Raw genomic sequence first — 13,177 nt, forward strand, 5'->3', positions numbered from 1 at the left:
TTGAGGGGAGTGAGATGCATTTACGTATATTTTCCTGATGTATAACGCATTACAGATGGGAGGGATGTGATGATAAAAAAAAGTTGTTTATACTAAATATTCAATGTTTTTAAAATGACTTGTGATCTTTTCTAAATTATTGTAGGTGATTTACTTCAATAGAAATTAGCATTGATCACTTGACTGATGTTAGCTTACGTCATTCTTAGGTGATGATCATACTAAAAGTTTTAAGTTTTGTTTTATTGTGTTGCTCACCCCCACATTTTTATTATTTGAAAATAATTTGAAAAATATTTTAGTTAGACTAAAGAAATGAATACCTTTTTCATCATTAAAATGATAAAAACTGACAGTAAAGACTTAAATGGTTGCAAATCATTTCTATTTCAAGTAAACGCTGTTCTCTTGAACTTTCTATTTATCAAAGACTGCTGAAAAAATTTATCAAAGTTTCCACAAATAGCACAACTGTTTTCAACATTATTAAGAAATATTTATTGAGCAGCAAATCAGCCTATTAGAATGATTTCTGAAGGATCATGTGACACTGAAGACTGGAGTAATGATGCTGTAAATTCAGCTTTGCATGATCACAGGAATAAACATTTTAAAATAATTATTTTCAATTGTCCTAACATTTCAGTTTAACATTTCATAAACAATTTATGAAATAAATGCAGCCTTGGTGAGCATATATAACTCCCTGTATCATATGTCAGACACTTACCCAGTGTCTCTGCAAGAACTTTCACTTCATGCATCTGATAAAGTCAGCAATAACATTAACCACTCCCATTACCTATCAGAGGTGTCAGAACCAGATGAATACACTTTGTTTACATGCAAAATCATTAATAAGGCATTCACACTTACCCTCATGCCATTCCAAACCGCAAGGACATTTTGAAAATGAGGGTTGCTGAAAGATTTGGTTTGATAGTTCTTGGCGTCATAGTTTACAGTCTTATGTCATTTATCAGACAGGAGAAGAGTAATGACAGGTTACAAAGGCCAGAAGATCTTGAGGCTCATAGAAGACTGAAGAGAATAGAAGATCAAGTTGATAAAATAGGTGAGTCTAAACTTGCATATAATTAAATAGAGTAAAGGTCATGCGTATTTGGCGTGTTGTCCGAAGGGAGGGCTCCTCCGAGCTCGAACTTGGCCCGATCCCAGATTGGGATAGTAATAGTTCGAAGAGAGGCGATGGGATGCTGTAAAACTGTCATAAAACAGAGTTAAGTCTGCTGAATGTATGCCTCCTGATGCTAACTGAGTTGACATGATGAGCCTCTCCCATGTTAAATAGGTTAATTATCTGAACGTGCTCCTCCCGAACTTTGTTAATAAAACATCATTAGCCGATTGACTCACCTCTGTCCCACGACAGTTTTCCAGGATCCCTTCTTCACCCCAATAACTAGCTCACTCTCATCTGTTCCTATCCCAATCCCAGCCAGGGAAACTCTGCGTTCGAGACACATTTTGAGTTCGGGAAGCACGCCAAATTTACGCATACTGTTTCCTACATTCGATGCTAGTGTGATCTCGTGAAAGGTTTTCATTATATTGTGGCACTATCTCCAATGTTATATCTACTTTAATTTTCAGCCAAATTCATAGAGCCTGTTGTGAAGCAGAAAATCACAAAGAAAATTGAGGTCAAGAAGTTGTATCCTCAATCGCGTCTATTCAGTTCATGGGGAGCTGAACTCACAGAAGAGGAACAGATGGAAGCAGAGAGGCAGTTTCAGGAGTACGGATACAATGTGTTCCTCAGTAACAGATTACCAGTGAACAGAACAATCCCTGATACTCGAGATCACAGGTAACACCATCATAACTTTAAGACATTTAGAAAATTTAATTAAAAAAAAAAGTGTTTCCTGTAACACTTATTATTGTTGAGGAATCTTAAAGTGACAGTACCGGTCAAATGTTTGGAAACATTAGTATTTTTAATGTTTTTGAAAAGTATTTTATGCTCATCAAGTCTGCATTTTTTGGATCAAAATACAGAAGAAAAAAAAAAAAGTGCTATTGTGAAATATTATTACAATTTAAAATAATGGATTTCTATTATAATATAGGCTACACTGAAAAAAAATATTTGTTGAATTTAATAAAAAAATGTATCGTAAGTGGTTGCACTCAATTGATTTTATCTACATTTAAACAAATGCATTAAGTTGAACTTAATCTTATTTAGTTACATTAGTATAAAAAACATAGTAAATCCACCGCTATTTAATTGTTACTTCTACTTAACACATTTAGTTGAACTTAATTTTATTTAGTTACATACATTAATATAAAACATTTTATATAATTCCACCCCTATTTAATTGTTACTTCTGCTTAATTGATTTCTTATTTATTTTGAGTGTTCAAAATGATCTAGCTCAATCTAGTTAAACATATACAGCAGTATTTAATTGACAGTATGAGAGGTTGTTAAACGTCTTTCAAATTCACACAGAAATGACTTTGTTTTAATCTTATCTTTAATGATTGCCACAAAAAAATAAAATAGCGAACATGTTTAATAACAGTCAGTTTCTTTGTGGGTACAACACCCTTTCTGTAGAAATGTTAAAACTCATATTGTACAATTGGCCAAATAAATATCCAGCATATCAACATTGCCCTTATGTGGCAATAGGCCACAGTACATTTGTTTGTGAATCCGTAAAACAAGTGCTAAAACTGCACTAATGTTAAAAACAGAAGTGCTGAGTTTCATAACATTGCACATTCATATAAGAAAATTAAAAACAAAAACAAAATAACAATCACAGGTGGGATTAACCCACAACACATTTGTTTATGAATCACTAATACAACAGTGCTAAAACTGCACTAATGTTAAAAACAGAAGTGCTGACTTAAATAACATTTTACGTAAAAAACAAACAAACTTAGTAACAGGCAACAGTACATTTGTTGTGAAACTGCCAAAAACAAAGTGCTTACATTTCATACTTTTGAACTATAAATATAGAGGTCTTGAAAGGAAATAAAGTACAAGGTACAGGCCGTGATATCTGAACAAATTTCATGATAAGCCTGAACATCCATGCTGCCTGGTGCAAAATTACAGCATTAAGTGGGTCGAACACCGGACGAGAAGCACAGCGTCGAGGTATCGCACACCGGACGTGCACTTTCTCGGTTAAATATGGCCTATATTTAAATAAAAATAAATTGTTATTAGACATTATTTTTGATTCATAACTGTTTGTCAAGTCTGTACAATCAACGGTATTTTTAAATGAACTTTTTACACAACAGACAACTGATGGACTCGTACACAACTATTAAAAAGGGTGCAAACATTGACTGATGCCCAAGAAGGAAAGTTGATGCATCAAGACACTTTTTTTATTTAAATATATATATAATCACAATTTACCATAACCACAATTTATTTAATCAGTCAACAGGTTGTTTACTGTATTGAATGATGCCCAATAATGAAATATTACTTGCTGTGAAAATTGTTGGAACAGAATTCTGGGACTGGGCTGAAAATGTGAACCTGGAAACTCTGCGTGTAGAGAACACCTCAAATGAAAGCAAGCACACAATGATTAATATTGTTAGTTCAAGATATATACATACCACACCATTAAAGCTAGCGAAAAGAACTGATGTTTCAGTAGTAAAGATATTTGCATCAATCACAGGATTATAATTTCAGGTACATAATTACAGGATCCCTATTGTTAACTTCACTAAAAAGATTCAGAAATCCAATGCTATATTGTGAACTTCACAGGAAAAACTGTGGAAATCCTCTACATATTATAAAATACTACAACGCAAAAACACAAACCCAGTCGTTGACTGACAAAGTACAAGGAAGCACAATCTCTTCCTCATTGCTTTAAAACCATAATTGCAACTGAAGTTTTGGCAAAAACACACAAACATAGGCATTGACTGACAAAGTACAAGGAAGCACAATCTCTTCCTCATTGCTTTAAACCCATAATTGCAACTGAAGTTTAATTTTTTCGGTAACATGCAAACTGTTACCCTGGAAATCCAGAGTTCTCGCGAGAGCACAAGTTGAATTTGCTCAGCGAGTTACTCTGGTGTCCAGTAATGATGCTCATTAAATATGCCCTTGTATCTGAGCTGCACCAATCACATCGGGTTATCTGATATAGGCGGGCCAGAGGCGAGCTAAACAGATGACGACAGCGCTGTGATGTCGAAGTCATTAGTAAACATTGCAAGATGGCTATGGATGAACACCAGTTGTTTGAAACGGCTTTGGCCGCTACAATTAATGAGTTAGACTTGACTTTTTATCTAAAAGAGGAACAGAAGACACCGCTCGAATCGTTCCTTTGCAAGAAGGGCGTTTTTGCTGTTTTGCCGACCGGATACAGCAAGAGTCTAATCTACCAGTTAGCTCCGCTGGTAGCTAAGCGTAGCCTATGGGGCTTGTTGTGATTGGTCGTAGTGTTATCCAATTGAGTGCAGTGAGATTTTCAAATGCATGCTTGGTGCCGCCCCTCGAGCTGGCCGATTTTCATTAGTCGATGCCAGACATTAATCTTTCAGATTTAGGTCTGGATTTCCAGGCTAGCAAACTGTAACGATCAGAGGCCTTTCACACAGAACACGTTATCCATTGCATTGTTTTTCTATGTATACACACGCTAAATTGACGTTTTAAGCCGTGTGTTCATCAGTGTTTTACAGACACTGAAAGATGTCAGGTGCTCAGCTAAAGACGCCCAGCTGCAGGCCCTTGAGTGTTTCAGCAGTGTACGTCATTTCAGTGTCTGCAGTTAAGTATGTGTTTAAAAGGTTATCAGACAAACACATTTGTATTGCTTAACCTATTTATGTACAATTTAATTCAAAAAAGAATTGTAATGTCATAAGTTACATAAAAGGTCACATTACAAACAAACCATCATTCAAAATAACAGCATTTATCTAAAATAGAAAACTTTAACATTATACGCTAGGCTCACAGTTCAAAAGTTTGGGGTTAGTAAGATGTTTTTGTTTTTTGAAAAATTAAAGAAAGTAATTGCCTACTTTTATTCAGCAAGGATGCATTACATTAATCAAAAGTGACAGTAAAGACATGTATAATGTTACAAAAGCTTTCTATTTCAAATAAATCTCTTATGAACTTTATATTCATCAAAGAATCCTGGGGGGGAAACTGTTTTAAACATTAATAATAATCAGAAATGTTTTTTGAGCATATTATTCCCTCAGGTAGATTACATGTTTTCTTGCGTGGCTGGATGTTGGACTCATGAACAATAATCACGTTGTTTGCATTCGCCAAAATTGATTTGCTAAAATCAAAACGTGGACGGTGAAAGGGAATTACCGTTAGCGCGAGACGAGTCCGGCTTGTTGAAGCGGAAGCGACCCGGCTGCAGAGGATTATATTCGCAAATCAAACAATGATTAAAAAAAGCTGTGATTGGATGATGACAGGTGTCGGTGATCATTCTCTAGTGTCGTGATCAGCACTGTTGCTGTTGTATCTATAGACATCATATAATATCTATGGTTGTATCAGTCAGTGATTAGATCAGCATAGTAGGCTAGTCAAAAAACGGGACAATGGAGGTGGACAAATAAATTAGGCCCAAAATACGGGACAGTTGGCAACCCTAGTGAAAATTGTCTGTGGAAGACGTGTTCTAAACTTGAGCATTTTATATTCTTTGTACAGTCAACAAACGGTTTATTGTAATAAATAGTGTTATACCATGGTCTGGGTAAATACTCGATTCTGATTGGCTGCAGGGTGTCCATAAAAAAGTGTTATACCATGGTCTGGGTGAATACTCGATTCTGATTGGCTGCAGGGTGTCCATTAAAAAGTGTTATACCATGGTCTGGGTGAATACTCGATTCTGATTGGCTGCAGGGTGTCCATTAAAAAGTGATAGAGGACACCTAGTAAAGGAGTTCTGGTGAAACTGACTGTTTACCGTTCGAAATTAATAAATAAATGCGCTGGCTACATCAGCTGTGAGTAACCATAGCAACAGGCAGTCAAAGTATCCGTTTACAATTTATTGTATCAAAACAAAACTGAAGGGTTCTACGAGCTGAGCGGACTATAAATATCTCCGAAACCAAGTTATTGTTTGTAAAAACTTTAGATTTCGATTGTAAAACTAATTCAAATATAAACTAATGTTTTAAAAATGTGTTATTTGGCAAGTGACCATGGTATAAGCGGGTTAATGCCCTTCGAGGTGTCCATTGTCAGGGATTAATGGACTTCAGCGGAGGCAACCATCCTCCGCTACGCGTCAGACAGTTCACGCCTCGCCGTCGTCCATTAATACCTGACAATGGACACCTCGTCGGGCATTAACCCTTACATACATAATATGAAATATTACTTACTGTGCAAATCGATGGAACATGCATTTACGCGCATGCGCAGATAACCAAATTTTTTTTTTTTTTTACTGACATTAATTAATTCACATAGCTTGGTTCAAAACGCATGTAATTCCCATAAAACCAATGATTTTTTTTATTAAAATCAACGACTAAATTTAAATTAGCAAAATGAGCAAAATTTCATTATGCTTAATTTAATTGGGGCCATAATCATCTTTTTTTTCAGTGTACTTTAGAATATAATTCATTTCTGTGATGCAAAGCTGAATTTTCAGCATCATTATTCAATTTCACATGATCCTTCAGAAATCATTCTAATATGCTGATTTATTATCAATGTTGGTAACAGTTGTGCTGCTTAATATATGTTTTTTATAACCTTTGATACTTTTTTCAAGATTTTTTGATAAATAAAAAGTAAAAAAAAAAAAATCGTTATATCACAAAATAATTATATTTTAAAGTATATTAAAATAGAAACCCATTATTTTAAATATTTCACAATAGAACCGTTTTTTTTTTTTTTTTTTTGATCAAATAAATGCAGGCTTGATGAGCACTCTACTCCAAACTTGCTGGTAGTGTATGCATTTATAAACTCATTTGAATATATATTTACAGATGTGCTGTGAAGATCTACCCAAAGGACCTGCCATCTATTAGTGTGGTTCTGATTTATTTAAATGAGGCTCTCTCAGTCATTAAAAGGGCAGTCCGCAGCATCATTGACAAAACACCTGCTCATCTACTAACAGAAATCATCCTGGTGGACGACTACAGCTTGAATGGTTAGTTTTACTCAAATAATTTTACTTTTCAAATAAATAAAATATAACAAATATTTAAAGATATTAGATGTTCTAAAAAAAAATTTAAGCATTGAAAAATTTAATCAAGAAAAGTAAACTTAATTAATGAAGAATATATAAAAATTGCTAAAAGACAAAAACACTGATTAAGAAAAATATTTACACAGGGCATGAATTATTCTATTAAATATTATCATTGAATATATAATAAATATTAATAATTAAAAAATGCATATTTTAATTTACGACAGAGGATCTGCAAATGGCTCTAGATGAATATATTTATCTAATTAATAAAGACAAACTTGGCTTAATCAAGAAAGTGAGACACAAAAGGCAGATGGGTCTTGCCAAGGCAAGAATGTCAGGCTGGGAAGCAGCCAAAGGCCAGGTGGTGGCCATTCTGGATGCCCATATTGAGGTTCACAAGGAATGGTAAATACCACAATCTGAGTATGATAACATGAGGATCTTATTCTGTCTTTGGTAAATAAACATTTGACTGCCTTATTGTTCTAGGGCAGAGCCACTGCTTGCAAGAATCAAAGCAGACAGGACAATTGTGCTTTCGCCAGTGTTTGACAAAGTGCGTTTTGACACCCTGGAGATTATTAAATATTACCCCTCTGCTCATGCGTTTGACTGGAACCTCTGGTGTATGTACGAGTCTTTCCGGCCAGAATGGTACAAAATGAACGACCCATCAGAACCAGGGAAGTAAGTGGTGTACATTTTTCACCATTTTAAAAAGTTTAGTTTCATGATGCACTATACATTACTATGCACTCAAATGTGTAGTGTATGAATTTTAATACGGTTATTTTGTCATTTAACATAGGAGTCTGACAGACTCTCCCCCTCCACTATGCACGGAAATCGGCGACAGTTAACTGCACGAAGTGTCCAATATTCCCAAAAAAATTCTGTTAATTGAGTGTATCATCCGGGTATTTGAAGTGCACTTTTTCATTTTGGAATTTTCAGTGTGACCCCAGAGCACACGTAGGCCTAGGTCTAAGATGTCTTCTCAAGAGTGCTTCATCTGGAAGGCATCTGTTGTGTTGTGTACAAACATCTGATAAATATCTTTTAAAAGTAATTTTTGCATACATTCTAAATCATAAACCTCTTAACATTTTCTAAATGTATATTTAACATCTGACAGGAAACTGCTCATAGATGCGTTACAGATGAGCAAACACACACACACAAAAAAAGTCTTCCAGATAAAAACATGCACATCAAATAGACGTCTCTGTGATGTACGTGTGCTACTCGCTCTATACTACAAAACTGCATGGAATAGTGCAGAAGTATGCGAATTGGGACGTACCATTTTAATTTCCTCTTCTTTTTTTTTCTTCTTTTTTTTCTTCTTTTTTTTCTTCTTTTTTTCTTCTTTTTTTTCCTCTTTGATCATTGACGGAAATCTACGCCTTTCTGTGTTTTCACTGTTGTACGGTAGGGGCACTATTACAAATCTTCTGAAAGATTACTGAATCTTCAGATCAAAACACATGTGAAGAAGCAGAAACAAGCGATATCATATGTAAGCATATGTAAAATAACGTAATCATCAACATTAAACGGCATATTAAAAAAAATAAATGTTACTGAATGAAATGTCGACCAAGGACAAGGTACACGTACAGGACTGTGAAGCTTTGGGGTGTTGATGGACTCGATCTACCCCAGACAGCAACGTAGTGTCGGCCCAGATCCAGACACTACGTTGCTGTCTGGGACCCCATTTGTGTTTTGATCATCATTCTGAATTCTTTCTTATCTAGACGTAGTCTTTGAAAACAAAAAAAACTCGATTTTCTCAGCTTTTGTTTAAAAGCAGATGGTCTGTTCTTTCTTTTGATATGTTGTGTGTTCAGATACAGCAAAACTTTTGTGAAAATGATAAAAAAATGCTAGCGGTGGCTGACAACTTTAAAAAAAAATTCTGGCGGGGAAAGAGTTAAATGTCCCTGCAATGTGACAGATACATTTTTGAAAGAAAAGAATGCAGTTTTTAATCCCATATAATAATCCCAGGACATGTCAACATACTTAAAGTCACCATGAAATCTAAGTGGACAATTCTTTTTTTATTTTCTTTTTTTATTCCAGTAGCTATTTTATTTTTAAAAATTATTACTTAATATAATTCAAATTTATTTAATTCATGTGACCTCATAATCTTTCATCAAAATAACTTTCCCTCCCTCTTGCAGCGAGTCAGCGACATCTCTATTTCATGCCGGCTTCAATAAATAGGCTACAGTTTGCAGTTTATCATTTGATTGAAGTAGAAGTCAGTTTCTGTTTCTGCACTGTTAGGAGTCCCTCAATCATGGGTATCCTGGTCGCTGATCGTCAATTCCTGGGAGAAATTGGAGTTTTGGATGAAGGAATGACAATTTATGGGGGTGAAAATGTTGAACTAGCATTACGTGTAAGTTATTCCTGAACATTGTCACACCAAACAAGTGAATATAATATGTGTAAAAAGTGCTTGAATTTGATCAATATCTGATATTTAATTAATAAATCAGGTCTGGCTCTGTGGCGGGAGTATTGAAGTGGTGCCGTGTTCAAAGATCGCGCACATTGAAAGAGCACATAAGCCTTATTCACCGGATCTCAGCAAACCCATGATTCGAAATGCTCTGAGAGTGGCTGAAATCTGGCTGGATGAATATAAATCAAATGTGAATATTGCCTGGAATCTCCCTCTAAAGGTAACAGTAATAGTAAACATTTTTCAAGGTTAGCTCAGGATAAGTTGAATATTGACAGTCTTGTTTATAACTATTAATTTCATTGATCTTCATATCATCACACTGGACCTGGTTAATAAAATTAACGTTTTTTCTTCTAGGATCATGGGATTGATATTGGTGATGTGACTGAAAGAAAACAGTTACGAGAGAAACTCAAATGTAAGCCCTTCAAATGGTATCTGGAAAACGTATATCCTCTGCTAGACAGATGGAAAGACATAATGGGTTATGGCGTGGTAAGTTACTCAAAGTCTTATAATACACACCATTTCCTTCCCAAGAAGAGATATAAATAAATTAAGTAAGTTTATAGTTGGTCCATCTAACCCAGTTATTCCAAAACTGCTGCTGTTTATTTTCATGACAGTTGAAGAATGATCTTCAAGAAGGCTACTGTGTTGATCAAGGACCTGTTCCTGGAAGTGTACCTATTCTGTATGAGTGTCATTACTATGACTCTCAGGTACTGTATGTAAGTGTAAACCTTTACTGTGAATAGCTACGTCCAAAATGCACTCCTCATTTCAACATCTCTTACAGCATTGTCACTACAACAGTAATGGAGAGATCTACATTGGACAAATCAAATCTCACACATATAACTCTAACCGTTGTCTAACGGATCCCGGTAGTGGAAGCACACCAGGGTTATGTGACTGTAAACAAGCCAAGGAGAAAGGACTGAGTATATACTGGGACTTCACTCAGGTATGGTCCTGCTGTGCATTTTATTCGTTATTTATTTTTATGGAATATTTCACACCACATTGTTTGCCTCTTTAAAAAAAAATAAATAATAATAATAATAATAATTATATATACTGTATATATACTGTATAGATTTTTTAATACAGTCGCTAGGACACATTTCTCAATACTTGGGTCTTTTTTTTTTTACTACCAAAACTACCAAAACACTTCATACATGTCTCAAATCAACTCATTTTTCCAAAGCACTTGCAAAGGTTTTCAGCCAACAAACACACTTTGTCAATCATAAAACTCTAGCATCCAGATAGTATTATACAATGTTTACTTTTGTAAAATTTCTTTACAAAACAAGAATGACTCTCTCTACTGCTTATAATTCACTGCAGCATGTTACATGGTCAATGTTTGCATTACCGTATAAGGTAACACTTTATTTTACAGTGTCCTTATGTTACATGTACTTACCATTGTAATAACAGAAAATTATGCATAATTACATGCAACTAACCCTCAACCAAATCCTAATCCTACCCTAGCCCTATAGTAAGTACATATAGTTAATTAATATTACTCAGTACTTAAATGTATAATTACACTGTAACAATGACACCTTAAAATAAAGTGTAACCCAGTATAAACATTTTTCTTTTGAAAAACTTTTGAGTGGATGCTAATGAAATTGAAAGACTAACACTTGTGCAGGTGTTCAGTTCCATCTAATTGCTTTGATTGTATTTGATTTTTTTAGATTCAGAATATATTTCAATATCGTATTACTGTAGAAATGGTGCAGATTTATGTCTTATTTATTTTTGTGTTCTAGGTTTTGTTTGTTAAACTTAAGTTTAACAGTAAAAAAAAAAAAAAAAAAAAGTATGTTAACGTGCAAATTGGCCTTTCTAGTACATAAAGTTTTGGTGGTGTTTGTGTCTATGTGAGAAAAAGATTCATGTACATTGAAAGATGTCGTCGTAGGATGCATTTTGTGCCAAAGCAATGATAAATGATCCACAGTTTAGCCCACATAGACTGCTATTGTGATCACTGTGAAGAGCTGTGAAAATGTGACCTAAGTATTGAGAAATATGTCCTAGCGATTGTAAAAAAAAACTAACATTTTTAAGTGTGTGGTTATTCTGTGTTCTTTATACAGGGTGGGCCATTTATATGGATACACCGTGGTGGCATGGGAGTGGTTGGTGATATTGAGGTCCTGTTTGTGGCACATTAGTATATGTCATGGTCACCACCCATCTTGAGGAGTTTGCCCCCTCACATGTACTGGTGTGCCACAAAAGGGACTTTGGTGTCACCAGCCATTCCCATGTTGTTGCGGTGTATCCATATAAATGGCCCACCCTGTATAATTGAAGAATTGATATAATTAGTCAAACTTAATTTCATGTTTTCGTTTTAAATTTAGGGAAATGCAGTAAGAAATCGAAACACAAGCCGTTGTTTCGAGATCGGCCAAGGACAGGATTCCTACTATCATCTCATTTTGCAGACATGCACAGGACAAAAATGGACAATACAACATGTCAGCAAAGACTTTTAAAAGGTAACATTGTAAAGGGAATAAATGAAGAACAAACAAATGTGTGTGTGTGTGTGTGTGTGTGTGTGTGTGTGTGTGTGTGTGTGTGTGTGTGTGTGTGTGTGTGTGTGTGTGTGTGTATGCGTGTACATGTTTTTCTATCCCGGTGGGGACTTCAACCTGAATGCACACTGACTCATGGGGACTTGTGTCACCGTTGGGACCTAAATTGATGTCCCCCATGAGGAAACAAGTTTTTAAATCATACAGAATTAGTTTTTATTTTATTTTTTATTTTTTATGTAAAATTGCAGAAAGTTTTCTGTGATGAGTAGGCTTAGGGGAGAGAATATACAGTTTTTTTTTCAGTATAAAAATCATGTCTATGAAAGGTCCCCATAAAACATGAAATGTGTGTGTGTGTACCCACAGCCCTACAGAGGTAAAACGTTTTAAAGAATGGATGGATGGATACCAAAACAATATGTGAATGTACATGGGATACGTTTGATTTTGCAATCTTGTGTGTGTGTGTGTGTTTCACATCCTGTAATAAGTTTAAATTAACTGCCAGTTTAACCTGTCTGTGTGTGTGTGTGTGTGTGTGTGTGTGTGTGTGTGTGTGCGTGCGTGCGTGCGTGTGTGTGTGTGTGTCACACCCTATAACAGGTTTAAATTAACTGCCAGTTTAACCTGTGACAGGTTGTTTATTACTTTGAAACATTAAAACCTAATGCCGAATGTTACACTGTTACTGTGAGGTCTGTGTTTTTTAACAGTGTATGCCCGTCTCAATCGGGCCAATGGCGGTATCCAATAGAACGGGTGAAGGTCTCTGCACGTTACTGTCTTTTCTGCCTGGCAAAGTAATTTGATTCTAATTAAGCTTTTATCTGACTCCATTTTATCACAACCTCCAATTTAGGTTAGAATGCCAATTAGTTATG

At 35.2% G+C, this 13,177-nt stretch overlaps 1 protein-coding gene across 1 annotated transcript; it reads left to right on the plus strand.

Moving 5' to 3' along the window:
* Positions 1-459: 459 nt before the first annotated feature.
* Positions 460-13,001, plus strand: LOC309489920 (putative polypeptide N-acetylgalactosaminyltransferase 8). Its single transcript, XM_082158870.1, has 11 exons — positions 460-1,075; positions 1,615-1,831; positions 7,024-7,190; positions 7,463-7,646; positions 7,731-7,928; positions 9,540-9,654; positions 9,755-9,940; positions 10,081-10,218; positions 10,350-10,445; positions 10,523-10,690; positions 12,117-13,001. Exons 1-11 carry the CDS (start codon positions 913-915, stop codon positions 12,249-12,251), a joined length of 1,767 nt encoding a protein of 588 aa, XP_082014996.1. The 5' UTR covers positions 460-912; the 3' UTR covers positions 12,252-13,001.
* The last annotated feature ends 176 nt before the right edge of the window (positions 13,002-13,177 follow it).

The sequence above is a fragment of the Leuciscus leuciscus genome (genome assembly GCF_965113295.1).
Source record: "Leuciscus leuciscus genome assembly, chromosome: 25".
NCBI lineage: Eukaryota > Metazoa > Chordata > Actinopteri > Cypriniformes > Leuciscidae > Leuciscus > Leuciscus leuciscus.

Coding starts and splice junctions, on each gene's coding strand:
- LOC309489920 (XM_082158870.1), top strand. CDS start 913: ATGAGGGTTGCTGAAAGATTTGGTTTGATAGTTCTTGGCGTCATAGTT. Junction 7,191..7,462: donor GGACGACTACAGCTTGAATG/GTTAGTTTTACT, acceptor AATTTACGACAG/AGGATCTGCAAATGGCTCTA. Junction 10,691..12,116: donor TATACTGGGACTTCACTCAG/GTATGGTCCTGC, acceptor TTTTAAATTTAG/GGAAATGCAGTAAGAAATCG.